The sequence below is a fragment of the Typopeltis vanoorti genome, chromosome 2 (genome assembly GCF_054136105.1).
Source record: "Typopeltis vanoorti isolate ZY-2024b chromosome 2, IOZ_Tvanoo_1.0, whole genome shotgun sequence".
Classification (NCBI taxonomy): Eukaryota; Metazoa; Arthropoda; class Arachnida; order Uropygi; family Thelyphonidae; genus Typopeltis; species Typopeltis vanoorti.
The window spans coordinates 6,140,049-6,160,025 of NC_143550.1; the positions used below are offsets into that span (position 1 = coordinate 6,140,049).

General features: G+C 36.7%; 1 protein-coding gene across 3 annotated transcripts in view; it reads left to right on the forward strand.

The window, feature by feature from the left end:
* LOC150108797 (RNA/RNP complex-1-interacting phosphatase homolog) overlaps positions 1-19,744 on the forward strand; it is a 198,016-nt gene extending 178,272 nt beyond the window's left edge. For all 3 annotated transcript variants that reach the window (XM_090403309.1, XM_090403308.1, XM_090403310.1), the window contains 3 exons: positions 6,890-6,936; positions 12,229-12,301; positions 19,014-19,744. In XM_090403309.1, coding sequence (XP_090259435.1) covers positions 6,890-6,936; positions 12,229-12,301; positions 19,014-19,467 — 574 coding nt within the window. In that variant the 3' untranslated portion in view covers positions 19,468-19,744. The remainder of the gene's footprint in view (positions 1-6,889; positions 6,937-12,228; positions 12,302-19,013) is intronic.
* The last annotated feature ends 233 nt before the right edge of the window (positions 19,745-19,977 follow it).

Here is a 19,977-nt window from a genome sequence, read left to right on the forward strand (position 1 = left end):
CACATATACATACGTACACAGAAATACAAAAAATTAAAGATACCAAGAAATTATATACTTGGTTTAACCCTTTATCAAAATGTTAGCAAACAAGTTTGCACCTGAAGTATTTTCAGGACTGGGGCAACTCATATAAAGAAGCTAAGACTTCACATCACTTGCCTTAGTATACCATAATGAAAAGCACATATCCTTATGGATATGTATAATGCTGTGCATTAAGGAAAGGGTCACTAGTAGTGACCCTTTCCATAATGTTTCGATCTTTATTGAGGTTTCTTTAGTGGGAGCCAGACCCAAACATGATACCAAGGTTGAAGTAATGGAGAAGTCATATTTTCATATACGAGTTATCAAAAGGTATATAATAACTTGGTATCTTTAAATTGTAGTATAACCAAGTGGAAAAACTTCCAAGAACTTTCTCTAATCCAGAGTAATTTAATAATAAGGTGTGATACCTTTTTCTAACTTGTATAAGAAAATATGACTTCTGCATTACTTCAACCTTGGTATCACATCACATATGGGTCAGGCTCCCACTGAAGTAACCTCAATAAAGGTTGAAACTGGCCTGGGTAGTGACCCTTCCTGCCAAACGAAATAACCTGAGTTCATTGTGAACTGAAATAGGGCTGAGATATCGGGAGGAAATTTAGTTTGGATTAGCTCTAAGGTTTTTTCTTTGAGGGGGACATTTATTAATAAGGAGGCGACATCAAAACTGACAATTATGTTGGAGTGTAAGGTTTTCTAAATAAGGTTTACTAAAAAACATAACTTGACCTCTTGCTACAGACTATATAGAAAATTAGCATCTCTTATCCGCTCCACTAAAGACCAACCACTTCCCCTAGACCTACCTGGTGTATACCAAGTCCCTTGCAGCTGTAAATTGTCCTACTTTGGCCAAAGTAGGACAATTACTAACACCATGTTCCAACATAAAAATGTGCACAAATTCACATGGAGAGAATTCTACTATGATTGTCAGACATACAAAAATATTTTGGGAAAATTTGGAGAACAGGGCAAAGCTAATAATAATGCAAATACCTGTTGGATTACTGCTCAGGACATGAACTGGCTACTACTAACACCATGTTCCAACATAAAAATGTGCACAAATTCACATGGAAAGAAGCGGCAAGGAATAAGAAAAGTCTCGTTGATTATGTTGTTGTTAATAGTGATGTTTTCTTCCTTGTGCAGGACACCAGAGTGTACAGAGGATTTGAAATTGGAAGTGATCACTATTTAGTCTTGAGCAGGATAAAATTGAATTTCATATTGAAAAGAATAACATGTAAGAAAGTTTTAAAGCAAAAAAAGTTGAGCAGCTCCCAGATATGAAATGTAGACTAAAATACACAAAGATTATTGAAGAAAAAATGAAAGAGTTTGAGAACAGGAACCAAACCTTGGAGATTCAGTGGCAAGAAAACCCTTGATTCAGCCAGAGAGACATGTGGTGAGGTTGTCTGCATGGATAGAAAAATCAGAACTCCATGGTGGACACAGAAAGTTAGAGGCAATGATGGAAAAGAAGAAAGCATATCAAAAGTTCCTCGTTTGTCAGCAAATAAGTCAGCTTGTGCTCTTAGAGAATACAGAGACAAATGTAAGAAAGCTAAACACTGCGTAAAACGAGCTAAACAAAAGTCATGGGAGGACTTTGGCAAGAACATAGAAAATAAATATCAAGAAGGTGGCAAAATATTCCATAGGTTGTTGAAGAAGCTTAGAAATGAAGGAAAGGGTGCTGTAAAAAGAGTTAGAGATGATAAAGATGACATGTAAATGGGAGAAAAAAGATATCCTTGAAGTATTAAGTAATTACTTCGAAAAATTGCTAAATGAAACAAGCAGTGATAGCACATGGTAAAAAACACTCAACAGGCATAAAGTCAGGTATACATATCTATACTTGAAGTAGAAAAAGCCATCAAATGCTTGAAATGTGGAAAGGCAGCAGGAGGAGATGGTATTCGACCAGAAATGCTGAAGTATGGTGGTATAAAAGTCTTACAGTGGCTGCACTGCATAGTTCCGAAGGCCTGGACAGAGGGACGAATTCCCGATGATTGGAGTAGAGCTTTCATAGTACTCATATATAAAAAGGGATATAAAACTCAATATGAGAATTACAGAGGTATTTCCCTACTGAGTGTTCCTGGTAAGATTTATGCAAGTATACTTGAGAAACGGTTGAGAAGAATTGTGGAAGAAAAGCTTGGTGAAGAACAAGCTGGATTCAGGCCAAATAGAGGCTGTCAGGATCAGATCTTCACTGTACGACAAATATTTGGAAATCATGGGAATATAAACGATCTGTTTTTAAGTTTTGTCGATCTGGAAAAGGCATGTGACAAGCTTCCAAGAGAGGAGTTATTCAATATGCTACAGTTATATGGTGTCAATGGGGCATATCAAGCAATACTTGTATGGTGACTCGTTATTAAGAGGAGTGATAGATGGGAGTGTAACTAAATCATACTTACTGAGTGCGAAATTTAAGGATGTAAGTGAGAGTATTAGAGTGCAAAAACAGAGGGTGAAAGAATTAATAATTGTGGCGGGTACGAATGAATTGAAAGGTGATAAATTTTTTATGAGAGAGGACTTGAAAGTATTGTTAAAGGTAGCGAAAGAAAAGAGTGACAGAGTTAGAATGGTGAGTCTGTTGCCACGGTATGACAGAGAGGAGTTTAGAAGGAGGGCCATAATCGCAAATGACATTATGCGCAGGTTATGCAAACGGTGTGGTGTGGAATTCGTGGACGTGTGGAATGAGTTTGATGGGCGAAAGGAGTTATACAAGATGGATGGCCTGCATTTGAATGGACTTGGTGTGCGAAGACTGGAAAAAGTGTTGCTGAATGAAGTGTAAATGGATGTGCAGAACCAGGGAAACTAGAACTACCAAGGATTGGGGGGGGGGGGGTAGTGGATATGCAGACATCAGTGAGACAGTTGAGTGTAAAAATGTATATAATGTACCTGAGCCAGCACTACGGACAAAAAATGGGAATGGGACATTTAGAATAACGCATCAAGATAGGGGTGGGACAAAGGGATCACTGCATTTCATGTATACTAATGCCAGGAGTATTAGGAACAAGAAGGAAGAATTTTTTGACCTTGATTGGCTCTTCCTGGCCACAGGTTATTGGCATTAGTGAAACATGGCTGACGAAAGATGATATAGTTAGTGGGATAGAATGTGTAGGTTATAGTGTGTTTAGGAGGGACAGAGAGAATAAAATGGGGGAAGGGGTGTTATTGATGATAGCTGATGAACTGCAACCAAGGAGAATTGAAGTTGTATTGCAGGATAGTGAAAGGAGCTCATTTGAGGCTATTTGGTGTGAGATTGAGACTGGCAGAATAAAATATACAGTTGGGTGCTGCTATAGACCAGGTGATGGAATAGATGGTGGAGATAGTATGCATAAACAAATTGATGAAATGAGTGGAAGGAGGGTAATTATTATGGGGGATTTTAATTATGGTAACATTGATGGAAGGAGGAGAGGACATATGTGAGGAAGGAAATGGATTTTATTCAATTATTAAGGGATAACTATCTGAGACAGTATGTAATTGAAAATACTAGGGGTGTGAGAGTGCTTGACCTGGTAATAGCATCTCACAATTTGACTAATGAATATGACCATGTTGCCACCTATTGGTGAGAGTGATCATAAGGTCTTCACCTGGGAGGTGGCTAAAGGTGTGGAATTTTTGATTAAGACAGGGTGTATGTGGAATTACCGTGCTGGCAAGTATGACAAGCTTAGGAGATTGCTTGGATCAGTGCCATGGCATGTACAACTGCAAGGGCTGGACGTCGATAGAGCATGGGAAGTGGTCAAAGAGCATTTACAGGAGGTTATGGCTGATTGTATACCTAGGGTCCGAATAGTAAAACAAGTAGGGGTTAAATGGATGAATAACACCATTAAGCTTGAGCTGCAAAAAAAGAAACAACTATGGAGGGAATTTAAAGAAAGGGGTGACCTGCAGGCACATGAACGGTATAAAGTGCAGGCCAGAAGGGTAACGAGTGTGGTAAAAACAGCAAAAGCCGATTATGAAAGGAAACTAGCTATGCAAGCAAAAGAGAATCCCAAACAGTTCTTTCAATATGCTGCAAGCAAGAAAAAAACTGTACATGGCAAAATGATTTTAAGGAATGACGATGGTAAGGAGGTCACTGAACCAGTCGATATAGTGGAGTTACTGAGCGCGCACTTTGCAAAAGTATATCATCCAGGTGGAGACATTGAAAAAATGAAGGAGTCATTAGTTTATACGGGAATTGTGATGAATGAAGTGGAGGTGAATAGTCTATTACAGAACCTTAATGTGAATACATCTGTGGGATTGGATGGTATACCGGCACGGGTCTTGCGTGAAGCGGCTAAGGAATTATCAGTGCCCTTGACCACGTTGTTTAATCTGAGTCTCGGGTCTGGTTTAGTCCCGAAGGCGTGGAAAGAGGGGAAAATAGTTTCACTGCATAAAGGAAGATCCAAGATTATGGTTGCAAATTACCGACCGATCAGCATATCAGGAGTTGTTGACAAGGTCTTGGAGAAAGTAGTCAAGAGAAAAATACAGGAATGGATTGATGAAAATGAGATACTGTACAGGGGACAGCATGGCTTTGTAAAGGGTAGATCATGCCTGAGTAACTTGCTCAAGTTTTATAACAAGGTGACGGCTGAACTGGATAAGGGAAATGGGTTTACAGTGATACTGCTGGACCTGGCAGAGGCGTTTGACAGGATACGACATGGAATTCTAATCCGTAAATTACAACATATGGGAATGGATATAGGGTTGGTGAGATGGATAGTTGGGTGGTTGATGGAGAGATATCAAAGAGTGGTTTATTCAGGAGTGGAGTACAAAAGACGGCCTGTGACTAGTGTGGTGCCGCAGGGTTCTGTTCTTGGACCACTGCTGTTTAATCTGTTCATTAATGATATAGGGAAGGATCTAAGTGGAACAGTTCATTTGTTTGCTGATGATGCAAAGTTGGGGAGGGTGATAGTGAATGCAGAAGATGTCAAAGTCTTGCAGGATGACTTAGATTGGAATTCTGGGCTAAGGTGAATGGATGTCAATTTAATCTGACAAAATGTAAGGTTATGCATTTTGGGGTGAAAAGATTAGCAGCAGTATACCACATGGGTGGAACTGTACTCCAAGAGATTGATGAGGCCGGGGACTTGGGAGTGTTGGTGGATAGGGAGATGAAGTTTAGGGGGCACATTGCGAAAGTAGCTAAATCAGCTCATCAACTCACTTGGTTGTTGAAAAATACCTTAATGAGCAGAGACAAGCAAGTTATTGTACCTCTGTACCGAGCCTTGATAAGACCTCATCTTGACTACTGTGCCCAGATTTGGTCACCTCGGTTCCTTCTTGATGGGGAGGAGGCGGAGAGGATCCAGAGGCAAGTGACTAAGAGAACTAGGGGACACCTATGGAAGCTGGGCAAGAGTGTGGTTAGCAGGGGTGTTAGAGCTGGGTTCTTTACTTTTAGAGTGGTAAATGAGTGGAATAAGCTGCCAGAGTCTGTTGTGGGTGCTATGACATTGAGCGAGTTCAAGGCAAGGTATGATAGATACTGTGATAATATCGTATAGTTGTGTGGACATGATGTTTCGGGCCTCCCTCGATGAGTCTAAGGACTCCCTGGAGAAGCCCGAAAATAATAATATTAATAATACTTAGTCTTTATTTGAGTTGTAAATCTGGTGTGAGACAAGGATGTACATTATCCCCTCTGTTATTTATTATCTATATGGATCACATTATGAAGGAAAGTGGTATTAAACATGATATCAAAATTGGAGATGTTAATGTCAGCTCTTTGCTTTATGCAGGCGATGTTATACTGCTAAATAAATCTGCTACAAGTCTGCAAGATTCCCTGACTAAATTGAATAACTGTTGTAATAGATATGGTATGAAGATCAGCAATAAAAAGACAAAGACAATGTAAATAGGCAGAATTGTTGAAAATGTCAACTGCATTGTGAACGGAGAACCTGTGGAACAAGTAAAACATTTCAGCTACTTAGGCATTATTTTTAGAGGAGATGGTAAATTAAACATGGAAATAGACTACAGAATCAACAAAGCAGGTATGGTAGGAAGTCAACTAAATAAATTCATATGGAATAAGAGAGAAATTAGTCGGAACACTAAATTAGCCATATACAAGACAGTGTTCAAACCAGTTTTAACTTATGGATCTGAGAGCTGGGTCAGAAGTAAAACACTTGACCAAAGACTAGAGACTGCAGATATGAGAGTCCTGAGAAAGATTGGAGGCTTGAACAGATGGCATCAGTGGCAATATCATATTAATAATGAGGATATTATGAAAGAACTTGACATTGTGTGCATCCAGGAATGCGTTGGCAGAGCTAATCTCAGGTGGTATGGACACTTAAACAGAATGGGCGAGGAAATATTAGCAAAACAAGTATTCTCTGCCAAGTTGGCAGGAAAATGACCCAGAGGAAGACCAAGATATAGGTGGATTGATACGGTACAAAGTGCCTTAGACGATAGAAATATAAGATGTGATAATTCTGGAGTCTTGACAAGTAACAGACTGATTTGGAGGAAAATTGTAGATAGGAAGTTATTAATGATGTAAGTTTTTCATGTAGTACTATCATATCCTGTACAATCTTTGATTGTACATGGTAGGAATTTGATGATGATGATCATAAATATATAAAAAATTTTGTGTGTGTTGACACAAAATTATATTATATAATTTTATTTATATTATATATAAAAACTTCATACATTTCTTCAAAAATTTTCATAAATTCCTTCACTGTTATTTATTTTTCACTTGCAGATATATGATAGATAAGTTGGGTTTTTCTCCTCTAGAAGCTATAAATGGTAAGTTTATTCAATGATAATTTGCATCGAGGGTAGAGATTTTTTTTTTTGTATATTCACAAATATTTTATATATATATACTATTACTTCCACACGTGAGAGGCCACAAGAACTACTATAGCAAATAACACTGTGGGCTGGAACGCAGAGCAAAGTAATCTGTTTTGATATTCTTCTCCAAAAACTGAGGGTTGTACTCTTGTAGGATTAGGAAAAATGGGAGTGGAGAACATATAGTAGTGAACAAATTAATCCGAACACTCAAATTTTAAAGATAATTTTAATTTTGCAACTAAATAAATACAAAAATGAAACTGCAACTTTACCTAATAATTTACATATGCACCTCTCTTCCTAATAAGTTCATTAATTTGCACTTGGGCATGAACACTGCCAACATAGAACACATTTTCCTTTTTTCTGCAACTTAAAACCATGCTTTTATAATGGATTGTATTAAGTTATCCCTCGTATCACAATTTAAATTTCCAAGACTTTTTCACTCTGGCTCACAAATTTTCTATTATATGTCAGTGTCAGAAGATTTACCTGGCCACTGAAGCAATTGGATGTTGTGATTTTTGAGGAATTCTTTCACAGTTTTGAAGTGTGGAATGGAGCAAGATCCTGTTGGAAGATGAGTGCTTTGTCTTTTTGGATTTGTGGGATCACTCTTTTCTCCAGTATTTTTATGTATTGGTCACTTTTCTTCATACCATCAAAAGGCACAAGCCTACACTGTCGTGTAAAATAATTCAAGAACATTGTTTTAAGCTTGGTGTTTAGGAACTTGTTGAAGGTGGGTGGAAGAAGTCTTCTCAGCTGCTAAATTGCAAACATTTGCTACTCGTTCTCTTTAGACAAACAAATGGCTCTCATCTTAGCATATGACATTCTTCCACTTCTCAACAGTCCAATCTTTGTATGCTTTTGCCCACTGGAGTCTCTTTTTCTGCATATCATTCATCAACAGTTGTTTCTTTTTTGGTCTGTGGGCAGTCCTCCCTGCTTCCAACAGTCTTTGATGGACTGTCATGTCAGAAACATTAATCCCATTAGCTGCCAAGTGTCTATTTAATCTACAACAGACAATCTTAGATTCATTTTGCTTGTCGTAACTAGTTAACAATCTTGAGTAAGTGTAGTTTTCCATTTTTGCACACATTTTCCTTTTCTGTTAGTTGAAAAGATACCTGTATCCCTAAACTTCTTTAAAATAGCATTAACAATAACCAAACCAACACCACACTCATTGTCAATTTGTCTTTGGGTCATGGATGTGTACTGAGAAAGAGTACATATTTTTGAATGCTTTCTTGGAGATGTATCCTTTTTATAGCTACACAAAATGAATAAAACACTACAAATGCTAACTTAGTTACACTATTAATAAACGTCGCAGAGACGGTTAAAACACACATCACTCAACCAAAGTAGTGAACTAAAACCAAAAAATGTAAATAGTAAATCAGAATTATTGTGAAATAAAACAAAAACTAAACCATTCAGCTTGTTTGGATTTTGTTTGCTACTGTATGTCTAACAAAACAAAAACATGGTTGGGTCTGTTACAGATTTTGTGGATCTGCTCCTAGTGATGATGAAAACGCATTACCATATAAACGTAATTGGTACTAAATGATTAATCATCATGACTTTAATTATTTGAATAAGAATTAGATAGTGGTGAAATCCCATGATAAGAATGAAGCCAAATTTATGTGCTTAGTGAGCCAACTCCCATGAGTGGTATGTGACAGAAAGAACTCAGGATCAAAGAGTATTAGACTTAAGGCTACATACTGAAGTACGATACAGGAATTATGATCAACTGAGGAGAATGCTAGGTTTGATCCAGTCATATTGGTTATTAGATGGGAAGGATATCAGCAGGGCACGGGAAGTATTAAAAATCATATCAATGAAGCTAAGATGTTCTATTCTTGTTTAATCTTTTATCCGAGTGTAAGCAAACAAAGGTTGCACATAAGTTTCTCATTGACTAGGTTACTTGTGTATTGAGGCTAATAACCTCGCATTAATTGTCTTAGTACCTTATTATGGGAGGGGCTACTACCCAGATCGTATTTTGACCTTTATTGAGGTCTCATTGGTGGGTGCCAGACCTAGAAGAGATACCTAGCTTAGCTCTAATCCAGAGTATTTTTATAATAAGATGTTGCATCTTTTCACTACTTGTGTATGGGATATATAGGACTTCTGCATTACTTCAACCTTGGTATCTCTTCTGGATCTGACTTCCATTGAGGAGAGACCTATATGAAGGTGAAAACCAGTCTGGGTAGTGGCTCTTCCCATAATTCATAGCATTATGTACACCTGAAAGGATGCATGCTTTGCATTATGGGATAATAAGGCAATTAACGCAAAGTCATTAGCCTCTGTATACAAGTAGAATAGTCATGAAGAAACTTCACGTGTAGATTTTCTATGTTGAGCCCATACATGAGAGGTTTGTTAATCAATCTATAGTACGTTAGCACTATGTATGGTAGTGGAGAAACTTGTTTACATTTGGTTTGAAAGCCTGTATATTGTATTCCTTGAGAAACATGGAGGGAGGGGTAAAAAACTTGTTCTGTGGGTTTGAAAGTGTACTGTGAAGGAATGTTGGGTGGCAGCTGCACATGTTCCAAAGGACGTAATACTGAGTGGGAGAATTATCGATGCTATTTCAGATGAACATATGCCATGGAAATATTTATAGAATACACATATTGCAGAGACCAAATGGCTGTGCAAAAGTGAGAAGAATGAGTTGGTAAGAGATGGATTATTAATCAATCTAATTGTTCTCCTCTGTATTGAATCAAGCATTTTGAAGGAGCTCTTAGGATTCCCACTCCAAATGTGAGAACAGTATTCAATAGCTGGGTGGATTTGATTTGCATAAGGTTAACAGCTGTTCAGAGGTGAAGTAACATCTTAGCAAAAGAGAAATCCCAGTTTTTTAGAAGTTGAAGATACAATGTTACGATGTTTTTATGCTAGAAGAGGCTTGATGTCAGGGTCATTCCAAGAAGAGAAATCTCATTTTGTCTGGAAATTTGAGTATTGTCAAAGATAATACTGGGAGAAAATGGTTCTTGTGAGAAATAAGGCAGAATTGGGTTTTTCTAGCATTGAAATTAATGAGGTTATCTGAATCCCATTGGAGGATGACTTGAAGAGCAGAATTGAGGCAGTGGTGGTTGAGGTGATTTAAGGTTTATCAAATGAAAAGGAGTGCAATGTGCTGTCATCTGCAAAAACTGTGTATTGGGTTGGATGTCAACTGGTAGGTCATTGATACATAGAAGGAAGTGGGTTGGTGAGAGAACAGAACCTTATTGAATTCCCAGCATTAGTTGAATAGTGAGAGGATAAGGAAACATTGACCATTACACATAGTGTGCATCCAGACAGAAAGCTGGCAATCCAACTGCAGAAGTCCTAGGACAGACCAAATGATGAGAGTTTGTTTAATAAGCCTTTGTGCTAGACTAGTCAAAAGCTTTGGAGATATCAAGTGCATCTGCTCGAGATTCACCAAACTTCTCCATGTCATTTGGCCAGAGATGGATGATATGTGTGATTAGAACTTCTGTTGATTGGCAGCAATGGAATCCATACTGGTGGTCGTTTATTAGCTGGATGCTTTCGAGGTAGTGTAGGAGTTGGGAATTGATGGTGCTCTCCAGTACTTTAGATAGGACTGAGGTGAGTGAGGTATGGCAGTAGTTTGATAGCAGTGATTTGTCACCCTTCTTAGGAATGGGTTGAACATAGACCAATTTCCAGGCTGTGGGAAAGTATCGTCTTTAACACTCTCCAATATATCAGAATCACAATGGAAACCAGGAAACCAGTCCTTACTATTGAATTTGTGGTGGATAATTTGGAAAAGTTGGTTGCATACAGAAATATGTTGACATAGAATCTATACTTTGCAGTGAACAGCATAGATCACTGGGAAGATCGTATTTGAGTAACTTGCTCACATTTTTATAATAATGTTACTATTGACTTAGACAGTGGGAATGGAACACTACAATACTTTTTGGACCTTGCTAAAGTCCAAAAGTATTGTAGGAATGGCACATCATGAAAGAATGTTACATACGTTGAAGGATGTGGGATTGGATTTTAAACTATTTGTTTGGATGAGGGAGTGTGAGTCTACAAGAATTAAGGTGATCAGTGGTCAGGAACAGTGGGGTTAAGTTTGTTGCTTTATTGAATACATTGTGGCCTAAGATTGTTGACATTAGTGAGGCCTGACTATCCAAGTCAGATGTTGTATACCTGGAATCAGAACCAGATAAGATGTGATTTAATAAATTATCTTTTTATATTTTAAGTTGTGGTTCCAAAAGTTCAGTTATATTGAAGTGTCACTCAATTTACTTAATTATTGTTGAAATTATGGTTGAATTTTGAGAACAGATAGCAAATTATCGTAGTAAATTACATATATCTAGGATCTTACTTATGTGCTTAGATTTCAGTATAGAAATCTGATACCACTCGTAAATTATTTTTGCAATAGGCACAGTAGACAAGATTTTTAATAGTTTAAAACTTATTCACTATGGTGCAATCCATGACAGGATTCAATAAATAAATAATAAATTTCCCTCAAGTTTTCTCCTAATTTGACTAAGGTTGTTGCATGCAAACACCACTTAAACTGACCATTGCTAAAAACTTAAAACAGCTGAAAAAATTATTTTACAGAAAAGAAAGGAGGAGTTAAAAAATAAGTAGGTACAACCATTTAGGAGTTTTCTCTAAGGCAGCACTTTCAGCCTCTCCCTGTATTTTTGATACACTGACACAGGAATTATACATAAATATAATGTGTATCTTGTTTATAGTAAATTCAGAAAAAGAGAAACCATCTTACAGATAATCATTGCATTCAATGGACTGTTTAGCCCATTGCATGGAAACTCTGCTCTGAGAAACTTGAAAAAAAATTCTAATCTTACTGATATTTATTTCACTCTTCCAAAACTGAATAATGGATAAAATCCTGTTAGGTAAGTATTCTGAATTGCATTTTTATATTGATGATGTGGTTGTCAAAAAATTGTTAAAGAACAAGAAAATAAAAGCATTAAGAATTTTTCAGATAATGTGCATAAGTGTTTCAAAAAACAATGCATTTTATAATTATAAAAATATGTATTTTTTTTTGATTCACATCACAAAACATCCATACATTATATTATATTACGGATGTTTATGTTCATTAACAGACACCTAAACATTTTTTTCTACTTTTATCAGAATTTGAAAAAGCCCGAGGACATCAAATAGAAAGGAGAGAATTCATTGATGCACTTTGTGATGAACCAAACAGGTAAACAAGCCCTCTATTTAAATATATGATTTCAAAGGTTATTATTATACAGGCACCTCCGTGGAGTCCAAAGACTCACCAATCTATCTACACAATCTTTCATACCTCTTCTTGAATCCATTAACAGAAAAAGCACTCACAACTTACTCTGGCAACCTTTTCCACTCATTCACCACTCTCCTAGCAAAAATTCTAATGCTGAAACATTTCCCCTGCATCTATCTTATAAAAACCTTAAGCAACTTAAATGTTTCTATCATATCTCCCTCTTTTTCTCCTGGCAACCAACTTCTGCAATCTACACAACTTCACTCTATTCTCATAGGGCACATTCCACAGGCCACTTGCCTCTGAATCCTTTCCACTGCTTCCACATTCCCAAGAAACCCAGGAGACCAGACTTGAGCACGGTAATCCAGATGTGGGTATAAAGAGGAAGTACAACTTCTTTATCCCTACTTGTTAGTGTGTTCTTCACAAGCCAAGTAATCTTATATGCTACCTTAGCAATATGCTCCTCTAAACTTGGGTATAAAGAGGAAGTACTGCCTTCTTTATCCCTACTTGTTAGTGTGTTCTTCACAAGCCAAGTAATCTTATATGCTACCTTAGCAATATGCTCCTCTAAACTTGGGTATAAAGAGGAAGTACTGCCTTCTTTATCCCTACTTGTTAGTGTGTTCTTCACAAGCCAAGTAATCTTATATGCTACCTTAGCAATATGCTCCTCTAAACTTTAACTCTTTATCCACCACCACCCCTAAATCTCTAGCTTCATCTATTACCTGGAGTACAGTGCCATCAATGTGATACAGAGCTTGTAATCTATTTATCCCAAAATGTATAACTTTACATTTCTCGATATTAAACTGACACCCATTATCTTTTGCCTATACCAACAGCCTATTTAAAACATCCTGCAAGCTCTCCACGTTGCGTTAACTATTACTCTACCTAATTTTGCATCATCAGCAAACAACTGAATATTTCCTATGTCATCATCATCATCATCAAATTCCTGCCATGTACCCTCAAGGGATGTACAGGATATGATAGTGCTACATGAAAAATTTACATCATTACCAACTTCCTATCTACAATTTTCCTCCAAATCAGTCTGTTACTTGTCAAGACTCCAACCTTATCAGATCTTATATTTCTATCGTCTAAGGCACTTTTTACCGTATCAATCCACCTATATCTTGGTCTTCCTGGGTCGTTTTCCTGCCAACCAGGCAGAGAACGCTTGTTTTGCTAATCTTTCCTTGCCTATTCTGTTTAAGTTTAAGGAATGCATTAGCTCTGCTAATGCATTCCTGGATGCTGACAATATCAAATTCTTTCCTAATATCCTCGTTTTTAATATTATATTGCCATTGATGCCATCTGTTCACGCATATAATCTTTCTCAGGCCTCTCATATCTGCGGTCTCTAGTCTTTGGTCAAGTGTTTTACTTCTGACCCAGCTCTCAGATCCATAGGTTAAAACTGGTTTGAACACTGTCTTGTATACAGCTAAATTAGTGTTCCGACTAATTTCTCTCTTATTCCATATGAATTTATTTAATTGACTTCCTACCATACCAGCTTTGTTGACTCTGTTGTCTATTTCCATATTTAATTTACCATTTTCACTAAAAATCATGCCTAAGTAGCTGAAATGTTTTACTTGTTCCACAGGTTCTCCGTTCAAAACGCAGTTGACATTTTCAATGATTCTGCCTATTTACATTGTCCTTGTCTTTTTATTGCTGATCTTCATACCATATCTATTACAACAGTTATTCAATTTAGTCAGGGACTCTTGCAGACTTGTAGTGGATTTATTTAGAAGTATAATATCGTCCGCATAAAGCAAAGAGCTGACATTAACATCTCCAATTTTGATATCATGTTTAATATACCACTTTCCTTCATAATGTGATCCATATAGATAATGAATAACAGAAGTGATAATGTTCATCCTTGTCTCACAAGAGATTTAAGATTAAAACATCTTCCTGTACTTCCTAACTCAAATAAAGACTAAGTATTGCTTGATATAATGCCCCATTGACACCATATAACTGCAGCGTATTGAATAGCTTCTCTCTTGGCACCTTGTCATATGACTTTTCCAGATCGACAAAACTTAAATACAGATCTTTGTTATATTCCCATGCTTTCTCGACTATTTGTCGTAAAGTGAAGATCTGATCCTGACAGCCTCTATTTGGCCTGAATCCAGCTTGTTCTTCACCAAGCTTTTCTTCCATAATTCTTCTCAACTGTTTCTCAAGTATACTTGCATAGATCTTGCCAGGAACACTCAGTAGGGAAATACCTCTGTAATTCTCACATGCAGTTTTATTTCCCTTTTTATATATGGGTACTATGAGAGCTCTACTCCAATCATCGGAATTCGTCCCTCTGTCCAGGCTTTCTGAACTATGCAGTGCAGCCACTGTAAGACTCTTATACCACCATACTTCAGCATTTCTGGTCGAATATTATCTACTCCTGCTGCCTTTCCACATTTCAAGCCTTTGATGGCTTTTTCTACTTCAAGTATGGATATGTATTCCTGACTGCATGCCTGGTCAGTGTTTTTTACCACTGTGCTGTCATCACTGCTTGTTTCATTTAGCAGTTTTTCTAAGTAATTACTCCATACTTCAAGGATATCTTTTTCTCCCGTTTTCATGTCACCTTTATCATCTCTAATTCCTTTTACAGCACTCTTTCCTCCATTCTTAAGCTTCTTCAACAACCTCCAGAATATTTTGCCACCTTCTTGATATTTATTTTCTATATTCTTTCCAAAGTCCTCCCATGACTTGTTTAGCTAGTTTTAGACAGTGTTTAGCATTCTTGCATTTGTCTCTATATTCTCTAAGAGCACAAGCTGACTTATTTGACAGGAACTTTTGGTATGCTTTCTTCTTTTTCTTCACTGACTCTTTAACTTCCTGTCTCCCCCAGGGAATTCTGATTTTTTTATCCTTACAGACAACCTCACCACATGCCTCTCTGGCAGAATCAATCAATGTTTTCTTCAGAGTTTGCCACTGAATCTCCAAGGTTTGATTCCTGTTCTCAAACTCTTTCATTTTTTCTTCAATAATCTTTGTGTATTTTAGTCTACAGTTCACATCTGTGAGCTGCTCAACTTTTATTCGCTTTAAAACTTTCTTACATGTTATTCTTTTCAATGTGAAATTCAATTTTATCCTGCTGAAGACTAAATAGTGATCACTTCCAATTTCAAATCCTCTGTACACTCTGGTGTCCTGCACAAGGGAGAAAACATCACTATCAACAATAACATAGTCAATGAGACTTTTCTTATTCCTAGCCTCTTCCCTCCATGTGAATTTGTGCACATTTGTATGTTGGAACATGGTGTTAGTAATAACCAGTACATGTCCTGAGTAGAAATCCAAAAGATATTTGCTATTATTATTAGCTTTGCTCTTTTCTCCAAATTTTCCCAAAATATTTTTGTATGTCTCACAATCATTTCCTACTCTGCTATTTAGATCCCCAACAAGGACCAACTTTTCATTTTTTTTTTGTGTCAGTTGCTTTTTCTAAAGCCTCAAAAAATTCCTCCACTTCTACCTTAGTAGAACCTTCTGTGGGACCATAGGCACAAATAAGTCTCATTGTCCAGTTCCCCATTCTCATATTTGCCCACATTACTCTACTTGAGACTGACTGCCATTCAAGAAGATTAGCTTCGTATTTTGTGTTGAATACTATGGCTACTCCTTCTTTTCCTTGATTGTCATTGCCTTGAATATAACATTTTGTATTTATTGCTCAGAACGATCTCACCAGTTTTGGTCTTTTTTTGTTTCAGTCACCCCTATTATGTCGATCTGGTACTTATTTAATTCCTCAGCTGGCTCCATTTCTTTGCCATTCAGGCTTCTTACGTTGATAGTACCGATCTTTAACTCTGGTGATGTTGAGTTGGGGTTTGTTTTCAGATTTGTTCCAGTAGCTGACTTTTCGCTGTTCGCCCTGGTTCCCTGGCGAAAACAACGGGGGCCTTGTTTAACCGGGCGACGCCCCAGCCGGCATGAAATTTTGTCATGTTGTACCATCATTTTTTATTTTGGTTTAACCAATAAGAATACTATTTGGTCGGCTAAATCCCAAATTGCCAGCCCATCCTCGTTCGTTCAGTATCAAAGTAGATACCCAACAGGGTGCACCACGAGAAGGTGAGGATTGGACATTAGGTCAGAAGCCCTGGTCGGTTCTCCGCATTCCTTTAAAGGCTATGTGGAGGTCTCCTCTCAGTTATACAGCTTTGACCCTTAAGCACCCAGTGTCATATCCATTTGTTCTAATTTGCATAACTGTGTTTTGTGTGGTATTCTGTCAGATGCCTTTGCAAAATCATCGTGTAGCCAACTTAGCTGTTACTCTATTATAAAAAGTTAGTAAATTACTAAGGCATGACTCCCTTCACAAAGCCATTTTGAACCTCATACAGTATCATATTTTTATCTACACATTCTTGAATTCTCTTTTTTACCAATTTTTCTAATACTTTTACCACCACGTGAGATACTGATTGGTCTGTAATTTGCTACTGTAGTCTTAGAACCTCCCTTATGCAAAGGAATAATTTTGCCCTCTTTCCACTCCCTTGGAACTCTACCACAGCTTAGTCAAAGGCATTGCCAGTTATCTTGCACATTCTTGGAAAACCCTAGCTGGTATCTCATCTAATCCCACAGCTGTATTTACATTAAGATTCTGCAATAATGATAAGGACCTCCAATTCATCCACCTCTCAAATAAAGACTAAGTATTGCTTGATATAATGCCCCATTGACACCATATAACTGTAGCATATTGAATAGAAGCTACCTCTCTTGGAAGCTTGTCATATGCCTTTTCTAGATTGACAAAACTTAAAAACAGATCTTTTATATTCCCATGATTTCTCAAATATTTGTCGTAAAGTGAAGATCTGATCCTGACAGCCTCTATTTGGCCTGACAGCCTCTATTTGGCCTGAATCCAACTTGTTCTTCACCAAGCTTATCTTCCATAGTTTGTAATTTTCTACCTGAAATGCAATTATTTGGAGTAATTTTTACATATTTATACTTCTGAATTCTATTAACCTAAACATTTTCTGGATTGATTCTTCTTCTTAAGTAAATTCTCCAATTTGGAGGTTAGCAATCATGGTATGCCAGATCTGATCCTCTCCTTTCTTTTGATTGATTACTATATGTTATTCACCAATTATGTATGACATACAGTGGTATAGGAGTGTGCATTTAGTTTATAGTCTTTTTTAAAAAATGTAAGTTGACATCAACATGTTTCTTTTCTGCTTCAGGACAGTTTTTGCTTTTATGTGCTCAAACCATTTTTCACTGAAGTCTTTTTTTTTTTTTTTTTGAGACTTTAGAATCCCATGTGTCACTGAGCTTCAGAACCTACACTCCCATCCATTTCAGAATAGATTAAAAAAAGCAACATGTAAAATTTCAACATAACAGTGTTGTTATCTTACTAAGAATCTGCAATGCATATCATAAGGTTTGGTTCTTGTATTGAATCCATATTCAAGTACATTAATCCCCTGGTAGAGGATTATTACAGTAGAACCACAAGTAGATGAAAAATTCCCTAGTAGAGGAAACTGCAGTAGAAAATTTGAAGGGATTGTTGATTAACTGAAGGTATAGTTACATGGTGATGTATTTCCTTGTTACTAGTACAAAAAAAAACACATTGGGAAGGGAGAAGAGCGGGGATGAGAAGGAAATGGCAGAAGTGAAAGGTAGATTGAAAGCAGATGCAAGCGTTCTGAAGAAGATTGACAGAGAAAAACAATAAAGAGAAAGTTCAAAATTCCATTTAAACTGGGTCAGCAACCTTTTTTTATTATTATTACTTGCAAGCCATTCATATTATTAATTCTTATCAGTTCATAGCTATCAAAAGATTTTTTTAAAAAAAGGTAAAGGTATTACAAGCACAGCTAAATTTATTATTTAGCAGCATATTGAATCAATGAAGGCTTTATAAGTATACATATTTATTAGATAATATTTAAGTTTTTGTTGTTTATTTATATCAGAAATAATTACTATTTACAATTTTAGTTTGTGACTCTTTTATGACACTCTCCTACCTACAAAAGGTTGTGTACACCTAGTGCACAGTGAGTGGGCTAAAAATTTTTCCTTAATTTTTATAATTTTTTTATTATTATTTTTCTGTAAACCAAGCAAAAAAAAATTTTTTTTGAGCCACTCCAGGCCTCCAATGAATGGGGCAGGTCTTGCACTGGACAGCGAAACTCATTTCCCACCTAAGTATGAAGCTTTCCATGTCTTTGGCGGGATTTGAAAACCTGCAGCCTGTTTGCTGGAGAGTGGGTATGTTAAACACTCAGCCAACCAGACCAGTGATTAAATTAATAATAACCATAGTTTAGATGTAATGTGTAGAAAAAAATTTGATTAAGAATACTCAAAAGGGGTGAATATCCCTTATCCCTAGTTCATTTGTACATATATGTATATTAGCTTTTAAACTGACAAGAAGACATTCAATGATCCCCATAAAGTGGAAAGAAAGCTTAGGCCATGAGTTACTAATACTGATTTAGGACTGATTTTTCATTTAAACACTCTTCATAGCTATATGAAGTTTGAGATATTTTTATTTTTGCGATGATATTTATGTCATTTTCAGTGTTGAAAAAGACTTCAGTAACAGTGACCACTGCAAGGATTTTCATTGTGGGACTAAACAATATGAAGTAACTTCTGCATATGTTGATTCCATCAGTCATCCTGGTTCTTCTGGTATGCCAATGCATGGTATTAGATGGTCTGTTCCACAGCATATACCAGCGTCCTCTCATCCAGCACAAGATCATAGGTGGTCTCATGTTCCTTGCGAAGAACATAGGTGGTCCCGTGTTCCTCATGAAGAACATAGGTGGTCTCAAGAAAGAAATATTACTAGTAGGTATCCATTCCATGAGCAAGGGAGCTATAACCATGATTGGTTTAGAAGTGATGAATTAAGATATGGCCAATGGCAAGCAGGCAGGAATCACTGTAGAACAAGATATGAATCAAAGTGGAATGTTTTGCATCACTGGGACAAAGAAACATCAAGAAGTCACAATACAAATTTCTGAAGGTCATATATAAACATTGGTTTTCCCTCTTTCAGTTCAAATTGCTTCTTCCATTGTTTGAGTAAAGTTAAATCAAGTGGAGGAAATATGTATTGCTGGCTAGTGGTGTTTCTGAGCCTTATCTGAAAAATGTACACAATTGTTGAAATTTTATTTGGTTTTATAACAAGTAAAAAAATAAATAAATAAATGCATATTGGAAATCTCTGCTGTAAGTTTTTAAAAGATTGAAAAATGGTGCAATGTTCATATTATTTAATAAAAATAATTCTTGAGATTTCAGTCTAAAAAGTCATTTCACACACATGTTACTATAGAGCATAAAAGTCTATAAAGGACGATAAAAGTCTAGGGGTCAACAAACACCTAAAATGATTTTGAGTGACATTTAGTAAACATGCGATGCCAACTGGCTGAGATCGGCTGAGCCAAGAGGAAGAAGTGCACACTCTCTATTGCCTATTGTTCATCAAACACATCTTTCTCATTAACCATTCCAAGTAAATCAAT